Source organism: Rhipicephalus microplus, chromosome X, assembly GCF_043290135.1.
Source record: "Rhipicephalus microplus isolate Deutch F79 chromosome X, USDA_Rmic, whole genome shotgun sequence".
NCBI classification, from domain to species: domain Eukaryota; kingdom Metazoa; phylum Arthropoda; class Arachnida; order Ixodida; family Ixodidae; genus Rhipicephalus; species Rhipicephalus microplus.
Window position 1 is genome coordinate 206553328 of NC_134710.1, and position 17007 is coordinate 206570334.

Below are 17007 nucleotides of genomic sequence, written 5' to 3' on the forward strand. Positions count from 1 at the left end.
TTGGATACAATAACCATGTGCGGGGGTCTTGGTACGCCTACCTGACCTTATGGACACTCTATTGTATATTCTTCACATTGTACTCATTCAATAAAAGTAAACGTGATTTAAAGAAATAATGAAGTTGTGCATCTTGTATGTTTAGGGAGCAGTGTTTTGAGAGAGTGTGAAAGTAACATGTGTATGGACCCTATGTCACAGGTGTTCCTTGGAATCACAATCGCTATGGTCTAACAGGGAGTGTATAAGCACATGAGAGTGCGAAGGGAATCTGTACCACCTGCAAATGCCCAGGCAAAGGGGACAACAACAGTTTCTTCTGACAGTGCCTCTCCTTTCATGGCACCATGATAACAGAGCAGTTTTATTTTTTCAAGCTCCTCTAATGAACTGATTTAAAAAATGTACGTAAAATGGTTTCCAACTTTTAAGTGTGCAACTAAATTTTGTAACAGGGTCTGGTGAGGGTGCATGTGCATTGCATGCCTGTTGCCGCATTTAGTTTTTTAAATTATACACTAGAGAGAAAACTTGCACTTGTGTGACATCTATTGGAGCTGCAACACATGCAACTTCAGCCAGCATGGAAATGATGGGTAGAACATGGATTTGTCAAAGCTTCGTTCTTTCGGCTCTGTGTGTTTCCTGTAGCTGCTTGATTGATATGTTAGGTTTAACATCCTAAAACCACCATATGATTATGAGAGATGTCAAAGTGGAGGGCTCCTGAAATTTCGACAACCTGGGGTTCTTTAACGTGCAGCCAAATCTGAGCACACGGGCCTACAGCATTTATGCCTCCATCAAAAATGCAGCCACCACAGTTGGGCTTCGTTCCCGCGACCGGAGAGTCAGTAGCCGAGTACCTTAGCCACTTGACCACCGCGGCAAAGTCCCTGCAGCTGCTTTGTCGCAAGATGTTCAACAAACATTCAGCAGTTCCATTTCACCACATTGACTGTTTAAGCTCACCAATTCAAATCAGGTCCCTAAGTCCACAACAGTCCGTTCTTTTATTTGAAACAAAACCAAAGCACAGCAATAAACAAAGCCACAAGTGTGTTTGAAGCCGCAAGCACGAAGGTTAGGCAACTCCATGTACTACCCATTATTCCCATGGCGGCTGAATGATCGCACTGCCAGAGTTAACTCTAGTAAATATTGTAGGAAATTCCAACAAGACACAGAAGGCAAACAGCCTGATGGTAAAGTAGCGTCTGCCTTTCTATTTACAGCACATAGTCCCTACTACAGTTTTTCAAAACCTCCTGCTAAAATATTAAATATTTTTATAGCTGGAACTTGCAGGACTCGTAGGAAAAAGAGAACAGCACAGAAAGAGCACATCTATTTTTAGTATGCCGGGACATATTGCATCTGGTTAGCAGTCTTTGTTTTCAAGCCAAACTTTTTTCAAAAACATTTTTCTCTCAGCATGGCAGTGAGAGCTACAAAGCAATGCGGCAGCACAAACCTCCTACATAATGTCAATGTCGAGCGTGTGTGAAAAAATCCTGAGCAGAGACAGAAACAGCCTGCGAGCTTGTCTTGAAATGAAAAGTACAATGCTCACTAGCAGCAGGATGTCATGCAGGTATTTTCCTTTTTTTAAAGCGACACACCTACATCTGTTGAAGCTCTAAAGGGGCCCTGACACACTTTTCACAGTAACCATCGAATGGCTTCATCAAGGGAGCTTATTACCTCACGAATCAACCACCGGAAAATTTTTCGTGATCTGCCAAGTACAAGTATATTCCCAGGGATTTAGCAGTGTTTGATTGGGTCGGTTGGTGCATAGTGAACGAATAATAAAACAGTGTTAAAGATGGAATGAGAACAAGACACAGCACTGACACAGACATCAGCGACTTTTCTTCTCATCCAGTCTTTAGTGCTGCTTTATTACAGCGAAAGCTGTTACGAAATCACAATAAGGATCGTGCGCACCATAGTTGTCCGCCCCCGGTGTTCATAAACTATCGCGAGAAATAATAAAAACAAATTAGTATATAAAAACACCATGGACTCAATCAGATTCGAACCCGGGCACCCGGGTGCCCGCCCAGTAATCTACCACGCCGGTGCTTGTGACTCCTTTGCAAACTAGCTTTGGGCAGCAAAGGAATAACAAGGTGTCACACAATGCAAATCGCATAATTAGTGAGTCGTCGAAAGCAACCACCCATTACAAAAGCTCCAGACATTAATTCTTCATCATCGTTGTCAGCCACAGCAAAAAAAGGCACAAAATTCTTTTCAAGTGTGTAGTGGCTACCACACTTCTATGTGGAATGACAAAGGATGGGATAGCAAATGTCTTGCCAATCCCCAACAGTGGGTATAGGCCACACGACAAGGCGAACAAGAATATCTGCCTAGTATACATAAATGTTATCATTTATGGCATAGCGGGTACCATGGAAGCGAGCTTGCAGCAGCTACCCAAAGAGTATTAAAGGGGCCCTGCAACACTTTTTGAGCATGGTCAGAAAACGCTGCCGCTCGGTAGTAGAGGCCTCTGACAACATGCGAGCCAAAGATTATAGCCCATAACATGGCCTGGAATTCACTATAACTAATTAAGTAGCTAAAAATTGCTTTCTCTTCTCCTGAAAAATCACGGAAGACGCTTAAAAATCACTCGTAGAACGCCCATCAGCCATTGGCCGATTTGAACATGGCGCACTCGGTCGGTACAGAGATTGCTGTAAGAGGCCGCGACTTGTCCATGCGCGATCACACTGAAATAGCCGCGCATTCGAAGAAAAAATTAAGAGGAAAGTGCTCAAGGTCACGAGGTGCGTGTGGCGTATTTTATTTTTGCCTCTGCCATCCCTCCCTGCTTAGCTTCCAGCGCCTTTGTCGGGACGAGAGAAGAGAGAATGCAATTGTAGCATGCGACAAATCTTGGTGAACTCCACCCGCACTGGACAAATTCTTAAACTTCTTGTGGTGTTGAATTCGTGAGGCAATAAGCTCTTTTAGTGAATTCATTCCATGGTTACTTGAAGTGTTTGAGGGCTGTGCGTTTCACACAGCCCTGGCGGTTTTTCTTTGTTCAGTTCACAGGGATTAGTTACAGAGATGAGCAGAAAATGATGGGTATTTTCTCGAATAGACACAACATGAAGCATCAAGTTCACTAACAACAAAAATGGGGAAAATCAGGCAAGGGAGCAGCAGTGGCAGCATTTATTTGCCAATTACTCTATCGATACAAAGTTCATTAAAAAAATTCTAGAAATATTACTGAGATGAAGAATACTAGGCACATTCCATACCTCTCATGAAAGATCCTGCCCCTTTAGAAAAATTTTACCAACGCATTACAATATTGTTTCACCCAAAAAGCTGTCATGAGCAATCCAGCGATGCACTGTGGTTAAAATTACATAAAACAAATTTAAAATATGTGAGCAAGAGCATTAAAAAAGGGCGAAAGTTTGCACTCGGCTGTGCAAGGCTTGAGACAGGAAGCTGGCTAATTTTACGGCATTTCATGGCTCCCACTAGGTCGAACTAGGCTGCCACTAGGTTATCCTGGATCTGTTCACCACTGCCATTGCCATTTCTACAGCAACAAGCCTTACTTCACAATGTGCTGCTTTTTCTTCAGGAGAATGTATTTTCCTTGTGCGTCCTGTAGCTGCAGTGTATCTGCTCGAGCGGCGAAAGCATGATGCAACTCTGTTGTGCCAGGCATCTCCGTTGCTAGGCAAGGCTTAGCAATAGCAGTGTCATGGTTGCCGCTACTGCACATGCATGACTTGGTATGACGTCGCAAGGTTAAGCGAGGTGTTCTAGCAGCTGCGGCCTCACTGGAAACGACACACTTTTTACGGCTGACTTGAACAGCTTTGCTGTTAAAACATTAGCGAGTTTCAAGATGCCATCAGTCTGCACCTACTGGGTACATCAACATATAAGTGCGACTGTCCTCTATACTAAATTTCACTTCTGTTCATCTACAAAATTACAACTCATACATGAAATATTAAAGCAGTCCATGCCATACACTTCATAATGTAGCTGCATAAAAGGTACCCCGAAAAGAAGGTTGGGTGGATGCAATAGTTATTTCGTATAACAATCTGTCGCAAGCAAAATTTTAATGCACAGGTCAAAAAATTACATAACACAAAGGTGAATGTACAAACAAAATGCACAACAACATTAGGCTTCAAGATGCCACAAACCATCTACAAGGTACATCAACACCTAAAGTGCAACTATGCTCTTTGCTGTTTAACATCACATTTCTGTTTATGATATACCGGGTGTTCAAAGTTAAGATTTACGATTTTTAAAAAATGAGGTACTCAAAGGCATGCGAGAACCACTTGTGCGAATAAGCAGCCAAGGGGACAAAATTCAGATGATAATTATTGCTGTCAGCAGCCCAATTCACTAAAATTTAATAATTACCTTTTTACTGGCTGCAGTAAGTTGGCATGTTCATATTCAAAAAATGTAGGCAGTGGTGTTTGTACACAAATTCAGTAGGAAGATTTTTTCTAGCACGCCTGTGCTCCGAGATATCTGGCTCCAAAGTTTAATTGTCTTTCCCATGATTACGCATGCAAGAAGGCGAGGCTCAGCGCAAAGCTCCTCCCTAAAGTGACGCATCTCTTGTGTGTGCTGTTAAGTGTGTGAAGAGGGTGGAAGCGTAGGCATAGGTGATATTAGTTAGCCTTGTCCTCTCGGCCGTCTGAATAAGAAATTGAAGAACACTTGAAAGGAGTGTCTCAACACTCAACTACAGAGCCTCTAACGAAGTGGCAAATACCATGCCGAGATAATGGAGCGGCAGAGAATCTGTATACCAGCCCGCATGCGTAAAAAATGACTAGAGAAGCGTGCGTGGTCGTTGCCTGGGCTACGCGAATAGCGCGACTGTTGATGCCAGAGTACTGTAACTTTTATTGAAATGAAGAGAACAACTCCTCCAATATTAACTGAAACAATCTTGATTGATATATGGGGTTTAACGTCCCAAAACCACTATATGATTATGAGAGACTCCGTAGTGGAGGGCTCCGGAAATTTAGACCACCTGGGGTTCTTTAACGTGCACCCAAATCTGAGCACACGAGCCTACAACATTTCCGCCTCCATCGGGAATGCAGCCGCCACAAACTGAAACAATCTTATCCTTGCTAACAGATATTTCCTGCTGCTACATAAACTTATTTCGGCTGTGCACAAATCTCATCGCAACTCTTCACCTCTCAAGACGCCAAGGCCCTAAAAAGTGTTCAAAATGCCTGCCTTCGGCAGCAACATAAAGCATGAACCGCTCTTGCGTTGACTCGATGACTTGGCCCACTATTTCTGCAGGAATACTTGCACAGGCAGATGTTATTCTGTCCTTCATGTCATTAACATCACTGGGCTCTGTTATGTACACTCGATCTTTAACGTAGCCCCCCTCCCCCCCCAAAAAAAAGGTTGAGCGGAGAAAGTTTAGAAGATCTTGGTAGCCAAAACATTGCTTCTACGCACCCAATCCACTGTTGTAGAAAACGTCTGTTCAACCAGTTCTTCGCCCTGGTAGAAAAATATGGTAGTGCTCCATTGTGCTGAAACCATACTTGGCGCAGGTCATTCAGGGAAAAACTGCAGACAAGGTCATGAATGACGACACCTAATATTTTTTCTGGGTACATCTTTCCGTTCAAGTTGTCCTCAAAAAAGTGAGGTCTGATGATCTTGTCCCCGAGTATGCCACACTACACATTCACACTCCAGCGATCTTGATGCTTGTGCTGCCTCAACCAGTGTGGGTTTTCTTGTGCCCAATAATTTCTTGTCACCCAAATCTGAGCACACGGGCCTACAACATTGCGCCTCCATCGGAAATGCAGCCGCCGCAACCGGAATTCGATACCCTGACCTGTGGGTCAGCAGCCCACAGGTCGCAGTACCTTAGCAACTAGACCACCGCGTTGGGGCATCCTTTAGCATCTTCTAGACTTGCTGCTGAATTACCTCACATTCCTTCTGAGCGAAGCGATATGAGTTCTATTGGGTCGGTTTTGCTGTGTCTTCTGTAATGATGCGGTGTTTAGTCAGAGGCGTTTGACCTATTTGTGACGTCGAGGAGAAGCAGTCCTTGAACTGGTTGAGCAGCTCCATAAGACAGCATCTTTCGGTTGGCGTTAAACTCGGACCAATGTTGACTGGCAGTGTATGCGGTGCTGAACGGGCCGTGGCTTCCCCTTGAATAACAAGACAGTCGTGAGTGTAGTCAAGCTCCTCAAGGTATGCCAGAGCAGTGCCTTTACCGATGTACCGGTGCTCATTCGTGAAGTTGGTGAGAAACACCTCCGCACGCCCATCCACTAAGCTGACGATGCCGCGAGCGATGGCAATGCCTTGGCGTAAGACAGGCACAGTGATGCGCTCAGCTATGGCGTCTTCATTACAGTGCACACCGCACCACACTGAAACAAGACTACATGACAGTGGTGGCATGCAGACGTCGTCGTCAACTACACATAACACCCTGTGTTCTTGGTCTGGGTCATGGGTCACAGGCTTGTCAGTGACGAATGTAATCACACCATCACGTATGATTACCACAGCACCGTACTTTCTCCAGAAGTCAATTTTCAGTATCAGAGGTTTGGAGCACTCCGTTAGGATCAGGAACGTGGCTACAAAAGGCACATTCTCGGTCATGAGTCTTCCTGTAAATTTTCCCGTGGGCGTCATTATCTGGCCTCCAGCAATTCGGCTATAAAGACCCGTCCATTACATCCCGACTTTCTTGAGTTCGTCTGCCAAACCTTCACTCGTGATGGAAAAGTCTGCACCAGTATCGACTAAGGCCGTCACTTCGAAGCCATCAATTGTCGCAGCGAGGCCGGCAGTCACAGTTTTCTTGGCGGTATCTTCATCGTAGTCGCTCACGTGTTTCGGCAGCAGTGGGGAATTTTCGGCAATTCGACAACTTGCAACCTTCCCGCCAGAGATCACTGCTTTCAGTTTCCCCGGCGTGGGCTAGGAGACCGGCCCCTGAAGGCGTCAGCAAAACTACGGCAGCTTGGTGAAGCAAACCGAGACGGAGATGGTGAGCACATCCGAAAGGTAGCATGGTCGTCCCACCGGCTAGCCTGGTCGTCGTCGATGGGGGCACGGATTTCATCAAACTGTCGGCGCGTAGCGGCTGGTGCACTCCCGCGGTATTCAGCTAGGCAATGTGGGCAGAAATGGTAAATGTGCCCTGGCTCTCCACAATTGTAGCAGAGTGCTCAGCGATCTGCAGTGCGCATTATGTCGGTCTTTTGCATATACGGTCACCTTACAGAATGCTGCTGGGCCCAGGCTGCCACAGGAGGCACTGTGGCAGGAAGCACTGTTCGAAGTACTGCAGCGCCAGCATGGGCGTGGGCCGACGAAAAGCGTCTGCATAGGTGTATCCGTTCGGCTGGTAGGATACTTCTGGAGTCAATAGACGAGGCACCGAGTCTGTGTAGGTATACGAGTTCGGGTGGTACGGCGGTGTGGAATATTGTTAAGGAGAGGCTAATGCTTGTCGAAGTTCGTGGCGAACGACTTCAGCGACGGAGGCAACTCCTGCTGCGGGAGCGCCTGTGACAGCATTGTGTACCTTGCGTTCTTTTTCGCAATATCCTCGCACACGATCTGTCGAACCAGGTGGCGTAGAGAAAACTCGTTATTTGCGGTAAGTGCGGCAGCGCCTCCAGCTGCGCCGGTGGCCGGTTGATCAGACTCACGGCCTTGTTCTGCAGCCCACTCTCTATTGCAATGGCTTCCCTGATCAGCTTGTCCACTTTTGTTGGCGGATTGCGCACAAAACAAACAAACAGCTAGTCCCTGATGCCCATCATGAGATGACTTAGCTTTCCAGCCTCGAGCATGTTGGTGTGCACGCGGTGGCACAAGCACACCATATCCTCAGCAAACCTGGCGACGCTTTCATGCAGCTGTTGGGTGTGTGCCTCAAGAAAGCGTTGTGCCTTTTGCGTCATTACGCGTTACCAAAGGTGTCAAATAAGTGACAGCAGAATTTTAAAAAATCATAAAGCTTAATTTTGAATACCCGGTATTACAATATATAAAAATTAGAACATTGTATGGTCATGAAGTAAGTTATATAAGTGCATAACAGGTGCCCCTTAAGGAATGATTAAAAATGCAAGGTAATATACTTCACACAGAAATGCATCATAAACAATCAGTCAATGCACTGTAGTTAAAATTCTGCAAAATGAAGGCAACTAGAAAAAAAAATACAAGACCAAAAAGAAAGATTAGGTTTCAAGTTGCTACAACCTGCTCACCCAACCTGCCAACACTCGATCTGTTGCTATGCTCTGGCCATTGATGGTGTTATACTTGTGTTGATATGTTACAATGATACATAAAAAGTTAAAACATTTCACATCATAAAAATCAACGGTGTAAACTGGTCGCTTTACTGTAAACACCTTCAAAATGCAATACCACAGGTAGCCCTGCATTCATGAAACGTTGCTATGCTAGTCAGCCTGAAAAAAAAAAGCCGCTGATAAAAGCCAATAAAATTCACCCACGTTCCTTTGCCCAGAGACAGCTGCGATGAACATGTGTTGCTGTGCCTTTTGCGATGGCAGCATGGCCAGGCATTGCGCTCCTCAGCTTTTGGCCTTAAATTTCAGCATGAATGAAAAGCATTTTTTTACAACAGAAGTAGAGAGTATCGGACAAAATTCGAACTTATGAGCAATATGTTGCCTGAACGTGGAGAAAGTTACTAAATACATCTTGATTATATCCATCACAACCCATTCAATACATGAGACATCATAAGCAAGGCAACACACAAATTTTTCCTAACTTCACTGAGCAGGTCATAAGCACCACCAGTTAGGCACTGTTGCATTGGATACAGTCAGGTAGTAATCTACAGTTCTACAGTGCTAAGAAAATGCAACAAAACCCTTTACTTAGAGATAGCGCAGCAGCCTAGCATACCATCACAAAATTCGGTTCGTATGCACATGCCGGACTATTCCTAATTATATATTTACTCAAAACGCATGGTGAAGGAATCGTAAAAAAAAAGGGAGGTCTGGGGTGTAGCCTCACTGGCGACCAGCTGCCGGTAATGCACTCAGTCACCAGAGCAGGATTGGCTACCCTGGTGCAGTACCTGGACACTACCTCCCATGAATACAGCAATTAACCTTTGGCCCTTAGTCCCCAGCGGCTGCAAAGCAACTGTCCAAGGCGGCGGTCAGACCTGGGACATAGCGGAGGGTGCTAAGAATCTCTGGGTCCGGGCAGGCTACTATTGGAATTTGAACTTGGCTGCCATAAACGCTAGAACGATATCTAGTGAGGCCAGTCGAGCTGTGCTATTAGAGGGTGTTCTACAGAGAGCTGTACAGAAGCCAGAACAACCAGGATGATATTGTGAGAAACAATAATAGTCCAGAGGAATTTGACATCTTACTAGTAACAACAGGGAAAGTAAGGAAAGCCCTAGAAGAAATGCAAAAACACAAAGCCGCTGCTGAGAATAAGGTAACCACGAACCTCTTGAAAGATGGTGGAGAAGTCATGTTAGAAAAATTGCTAAGTTATATACTGAGTGTCTCTTGACGGGAAGGGCACCAGAATCTTAAAAGAACGCCAACATCATCTTAACCCATAAGAAAAGAGACGTCAAGGATTTGAAAAGTTACAGGGCGATCAGCTTACTACCCGTTCTCTACAAAACATCTATAAATATAATAACTAATAAAATAGCGCCGACATTAGAGTTCATTCAACCAAAGGACCAAGCAGGATTTCGTACAGGCCATATCCATATTTGTACAGGCCATATCCATACAATAGACCATATACATACTATCAATCAGGTAATAGAGAAATGAACAGAATACAACCAACCCCTATACATCGCTTTCATAGATTACGAGATGGCGTCTGACTCGGCCAAGACATCAGCAGTAATGCAGGCACTATGGAATCAGGGCATTGAAGAACCCTACATAAACATACTGGAAGAAACCTACAGTGGATCCATAGCCACCATGGTTTTCCATAAAGAAAGCGACATAATCTCAATAAAGAAGAATGTAAGGCAGAAAGACACAATCTCTCCAATGCTATTGACCGCATGCTTACAGGAGGTTTTCAGGACCCTATATTGGGAAGAGTTAGGGATAAGAGTTAATGAAGAGTATCTTAGTAACCATTGATTTTTCTTACAAGAATGTCTTGATGAGTAACTCAGGGGATGAATTACAGCTCATGATTACTGAAGGGGATGCGGAAAGCAGAAAAGTAGGTCTGAAAATTAATATGCACAAAACTAAAGTAATATGCAACAGTCTCGGCAGAAAACAGCACTTTGCAATAGGTGGAGAGACCCTAAACGTTGTAAAGAAATGTACTTAGGACAGGTAGTAACTGCGGAGCTGAACCATGAGAGTGAAAAAACTAGAAGAATAAGGATGGGGTGGATCACATTCGGCAAGCATTCTCAAACTATGAATGGTAATCTGACACTAACCCTCAAGAGGAAGGTATACAACAGCTGCATCTTACCAGTTCTTACCTACAGAGCAGAAGCATGGAGGCTTACAAAGAGGGTTCAGCTTAAATTGAGGACGACACAGCGAGCGATGGAAAGGAAATTGTAGGTGTAATATTAAAAGACAAGAAGAGAGCAGAGTGGGTCAGCGAACAAACTGGGGTTAAGGATATCATAGTTGAAATCAAGAAGAACTGGACATGGGCCGGGCACACAGCACGTGGGCGAAAAACACTTCCGAATTTGTGATTACGTCAGCGTTAACCAAGAGTGCTCCACCCAGTCGATAGTGGAACACTGAGAAGGAGAAAAGCGGCATGGAAACATATTATACGAAATCAGAGCCCACAAAATTGGAAGGATTATCAATTCATTGCGGGAACATTTAAACGTACAGTATCACGCACGAAAGAGGAATATGATAAGAATCACTTAGACTACCTATCTAAATAAAAAAAATAATCGAGCACTGTTCAATTTCCTATGTTGTACAAAGAAAATTCCAATGCCAGGAAATGTGGACTCGGTGGTTTACACTTCACAAGAATTACAGGAAGCACTAAATCAATTAGCTCAAAGGTTAAAAAATAGATTCACAACGCGCCTTCCACCATCGGTTTATACATCAGCCATTTTTGAGTACACAGCAGTATCGATTTCCAAATTAGATCAGGCTATGTTAAGGTTGCCAAACTCAGCACCAGGGACTGACAGAATTACAAACTCAATGCTAAAAATAATATATCAGGAATTCCCCAAGGATCTGTTCAGCAAAATAAACTACTCCTGATGAGTGGAAGATTGTGAAATCATACCACTGCTTAAAAAACAGGGGACTGGATATAATATCGACAATATAAGACCAATTGCATTAACATCAAATGCAGTGAAACTTATTGAAAGGGTCCTTCGTGGTCGTATAACAACATTTTTAAATGACCAACAGCTGTTGAGCCCCAGCCAAATTGGCTTTAGATCTGGACATTCAATCTGAAATGCGCATGTAGACCTTGAAAGTCGGGTTCACATTGCCCGGCATAAAAAACAATACGCTGCGTTAGTTACATTAGACGTCAGTAAAGCATACGATAGTGTCGAACATTCTGTGTTAATAAACTGTTTACGGTGCCATGGACTGCCTTCTTATATCGTAGCACGGGTGACAGAATTTTTAAATGAAAGGGAATTTTACTGCGTTAAAGATAGCTTTTCTTCCGGCAAGCACAAGCAGACGCGAGGCGTGCCCCAGAAATCAGTACTTTTACCAGCATTATTCAACATCTTGATGTGCACTATTCCTATTCGATCAGGGGTGCAGGCTTATGTTTATGTGGACGACATTGCTTTTTTCGCTATGGCTGCTGACATACATTGCCTTTATGAAACTTTACAGTCATGCTTAAGTGAACTCGAGAAGTGGCTAGATGGACTGCAGTTAAGTCTTAATGCCAAGAAGTGTGCTGTTCTGGTTTTTCCGGTTAACGATCGGTGAGAATATCTCTGACTTACAAGCTGCAGGATATCCCGCAAGTGGAATGATTAAAATACCTCGGAGTCATATAAAACGAACAACTAAACTGGCAAGCTCATATTGAATATATCACAACAAAAGGTGCATGGACAATGGGTGTATTGTGTAGGCTGAGCAGCCGCAGATCGGGTATGGGAAGAAAAGCCCTTTTGATGGTCTACAAAATGTATGTACGACTGGTATTGGAATTCGGCTGTGTTAGTTTTTCCGGTGCGCCAGCATACCAGCTTCAGCCACTGGTCCTGTTATAGCGAGAGGCTTTACGGCTGTGCTTAGGCTTTCCAAAATATGTGGCGAATGCAGTATTATACCTGGAAGCTAGAACACCACCCCTGTTAAGCAGATTTAACCTACTTATGGTGCAGACTTTCTTACAGTTGTACGAAACACTGTCTAATCATACTCTAATAATTTTCACTTCCAATCCCGATATACTTTTCTCCGAGCACTGGCCTAGATTCCGCAAGCCAAAAATCATATTTCTACAAACATTACTCGATTCCCTGAATGTACAAATTCGTGATGTACGTCCTTTGACCATGTAACCTAAATTCACAGACATTGTCCACCACAATATTTTTTCGGCACTTGAAATTTTTACCTCACGGAATTTTAAATGGACTATAACAATAGCATCTAAATAATCTGCCAACGAATGCGTTTATTGCAACAGATGCATTTAAAATTGAGGAAAAACTAGCATAGGAATATTCTGCCCTCAACTTGACTGGTCTTTTTCTTTACGACTGCCAGATTTTATCCCAATTTTTATAGCTGAATTTATGGCCATAATATTAGCTCTTCAAAAGTTACCCAGTTTAAATCCAGTAGTAGCAATCATCACCGACTCATTATATGTGTGTTCTTCTCTCTCTACATCTGGTGAAATGCCTCTTCTAAAGCTTTTCAGAATACTAGTTCCTGCTCACCTACAGTGTCTCCACTTAATTTGGGTACCAGGACACAAGGGTTTGTTTTTAAATGAAAACGCTGATTCTTCAGCAAAGGCAGCACTTTTGATGCCAATCATTCCGCTTTTCCCACTGACAACATACATAACAACTGCACAATTCCGCACACTAACTTAAAAAAAATTCTTATCAGACCCTGTCTTGACAGCTTCTCCAGAATATAAGCGCCTATCATTTCTTTGGAACAGTGAGTTGTCGCGGTCGAGAATAATGTAAGTGGCCATAACCAAACCTCGCTGCCGGGTTACCTCCCTCAACTTTTACCTGCATAGAGCAAGTCAAGCGTTGTCTTTTCTGTGTCTCTTCTGTAAGGAGGAGGAAACAATCAGTCATTATTTTCTATCCTGACGCCGGTATAAGTCATTGAGAAGAAGATTCATAGCACCACCTCTTCCAAACTAGGATCTGGAATTATCCGAATCAGTTGTTCTATCATTTGGCACCTCTACTCTGGGCTACAGTCCAGGTATATTTACTACGCCATTGAGGAATTTATCAGTCATACTAAAAGAATATCGAGCATATATCGTCATACTAAACATTGTCATACTAAATGAATATTTATCTTTTGAAATATAGAAATAATACTCAGTAATTATTTGTTGTGTTACCTATCCCTAGCATATACAAATAGTAATGCGAAGAAACACACACACACAAAGAAATTCACCTAACATTCGGTCAATTCTCTGCATTGGGTAAGAGTAATGAGAATAGGAGAAGAAGAAGAACCGCGGTCATTACGGGCAACTGACTGGATTCCCAGAGAAAGCAAATGCCCGAAGGGGAGACAGAAAGTTAGGTGGGCAGATGAGATTAAAAAGTTTGCAGGTATAACGTGGCAACGGAAAGCACAAGACCGGGTTGATTGGCAGATCATGGAAGAGGCCTTTGCCCTGCAGTGGGCATAGTCAGGTTTCTGCTGCTGATGATGCATTTGATACAAGTTCACCAACACTGTCTGCTAACAACCTGCTCAAGGTGACCCTGTCACACTACAGCAATTGTCAAACATGTCCTCATCCCCACCATAAAACTATTGTAGACAGCAGAGCTGCTAGAAAAAAATGTTCTGCTTTACTTCTTGCACATTCACACAGCAACCAAGACTTCCCTAATCATTCAAACAAATGCCATCAGACACATAGAGTAACTTGCACAGATGCCAACCTTCCGCTTTTCTTTTCAATACTAATCCAGCTTTTCATACTCACAATTTTCCACAAGCTTTACAAGAGGATATATGCTACTGAAACTGCTAATAGCAGTTCAATTTTGTGACTTTCCTATTATAAATGCTCATTGTCCAGATGTTTCACCTTTCTGTATGCTATATAAGAACTGCTTCACCTTATGCCACAAGAAGTTGTAAATGAACAGTTTTATACATCCTATCTTACAATCTCAGTACAGCATGCAATCCTCTGAAAGCTTAAAATCATGCAAAATGATGCTAGTGCACTTCCTTCATGGTGTGACGTGGAGTGTGCAAACTGGTGGCAACAGGTGCACACTGCCAAAGGTGAGTGTATGGTTGCCATTTTGTGTAGCCCAGAATACTATAGTCAGTTCAGTAAAAAATTATCGCAAGTTCACTTCAGGGAAACCAAGCATAGATTTGCAGACCAATACACCTAATAATCAGTTTCTCCACATCCATGGGTAAATATTCCTCAGCTTAGCTATTCTAGTTGCATGTACCTTCTTACCCTTAAAAAAACAGTTGTGTATTCACAAGGTACACACAATACCAATGTAAAAAGAAAGCCAAAATAACCCCTGTCCTAGATCATTTTAGAGTTCCTTTCGCTGCAGCATGTGCAGATTTGTGCGGTGAGGTAAATTTTGCCAGCCAATGCAACTGTTCGTGTGTGTGGAGCACGACAGTGCCACTGCTCAATGCACACCTTTTTCTTGTACAGCAATCCTTAAAAAAAAATTTCGCAGAACGTGAAAATCCGAGTTAGAACCGCATGTTTTCAAGAGCCTCGATTTTTCGGGTCTCTCACTGACAGTAGTGTGTGGGTTACTGCTGATCCATTATTTAATAAACTGTGCCCTGAAACAAAAAGCTAGCAGAACGCTTCCAAAGACAAGCTATAAATTATTCAGTGTTATTCAATTCAATATTAAGAGCACAGCTATAAATCACACAAGTGAAATGTTCTCAAACATGTTAAGACTTCAAGAAGTACGGCAGGGAAGCCACATACGTATCAGCCGTGAATGGGCAAATACCTTACTGTACAGAGTGGACAGCGGCATAATTCGGACTTTCATAGCTCTACCTTGAGTGTCGGTCCAGTATAGATGTTACACATATGGCGATTCCGAATTGCTATGCGCTCCAACACTGCTACGCTATTCCAGTAATGAGCTCGTCGTCGTCCCCTTCAGCGTCAGTGGAGGTCATCACACAGGCACCAGGCGCCAGCAGGGGCGGCCCGCCGTCAAGTAGGTCGGCCGGTGGTTCATTGCTGAAAAGCTCAGCCGGCACAGTGAGCGGAGCCTTCTCAGGAAGCAAATCGCGCAGTGCCTGCCTCGCTTCCAGATGCCTCTCGACTTCCTCTGAAGTCATGTGGCCGTCCAGACGACTCACCGAAAGCGCATCGACCGCTTCCACTACCCTTTTCGGAACGCCCGAGACCAAAATGGGCTTCGAATTAGGATGCGGTAGTGCAGTCATTGTCGGTGGCTTGGAGGCCCTGGCTACTTTCTTCTTCTTGTCAGCCGTCAGATTCAGTGATGCGCCGGGAGGCAATAAAACGGCAGACTTCGCGGCGAGCGTAGGCAGGACACCCAATGCAGCGGAAGTAGTAGCGACCGGTAGCGGCCCCGGTGTTATAATTTCAGTCTTAATAGGTATCGAACAAGACGGAGTTGCACTGGGCACCGCTGTTGCCGACACGCTAGCCACTGGAATGTGGTGGACGTTTCCGCCCTCCCCAGGGGTCACCGACGACGGCTTCTTTTTCTTCACTGCTGGGGGCGGTGGTGGTGGTTCAACACGAAGCTCGGAATCGCTGTCACTAGATACTGTCGCATCTGAGTCACTCGAAGACGAGTCGATCGACTCGTATTGAAGGATCTGGTCGAGAAGAAAACTTTTGTCCCGCGTCACTTTGAGAAGCTTTCTTTGCGCCTTACGAAGCTCCTCTTGGAAACACTCATTCTCGTAGAGAAGAAACTTCAACTTGCGCTTTAGGTTACGATATTTCTGGCGGTAAGAAATAACAGGCGCAGAAGCTTCGTCAGATGTGGGCATTTTTAAGGAATGCAGTCTGCCAGCAGTGCTCTCAAAACATTTGCTTCTTCGCCCAGCCAACTTCTCTGCACTGCCGAGGCGTTGTATCTTGCCGAATCTTCGATAACGTCTCTGACGTACCTTAGAAATGGCGTTCTCCAAGACCGTCCACGTCGTTACCGAGCCAACTGCCACGAAATGAAAACGAAGAGAATGCACGCGCTACCCTGTTTCAGAACGGTGGGCTCGCGGGCCGGCCGCGCTAGCACTCAAGTTCCAATTTACACCACAGAGAGCAAAAAAGTCAACCACCACTGCATTATCATCACCATCACTTTGTCAGTGAGATCCCATGACTACAGTGGCTGTGTTCCAATTCTAACACAGCACGTTGACAGTCTACGCACCGAGCTCATGCTGTCCGAAAATTGGAACACGTTTAGACAGCTTTTACGCAACGATGCGCCACCTCACGTCGAGAAAAAAAGCTGAAAGAAACAAACGTAATACTTGTAATTTCTGGCTTATTTCGTGTTAAAATAAAAACAAATAAACGTCACTCACATTGAGTGTCTGGGAAAGCGTCTGCTTGTGTGTAGGCCAAGGATGATTAAAGAAAAATTGCTGGAGTGGAAGCCCCGCAATGCCTTGCCAGCAGAAGTGAAGCCACTTTTTGCCACTGCCAAGATGGCGAAAACATGCTCTTTTCTGA

At 44.2% G+C, this 17007-nt stretch overlaps 1 protein-coding gene across 1 annotated transcript; it reads right to left on the bottom strand.

Annotated features, from left to right (window-relative positions):
- Positions 1-994: 994 nt before the first annotated feature.
- LOC119187823 (uncharacterized) lies at positions 995-17001 on the bottom strand. The gene is made up of 2 exons (XM_075878506.1): positions 16860-17001; positions 995-16783 (listed from the first exon to the last, which is right to left on the bottom strand). Exon 2 carries the CDS (start codon positions 16314-16316, stop codon positions 15408-15410), a length of 909 nt encoding a protein of 302 aa, XP_075734621.1. The 5' UTR covers positions 16317-16783; positions 16860-17001; the 3' UTR covers positions 995-15407.
- Between the last annotated feature and the right edge of the window lie 6 nt (positions 17002-17007).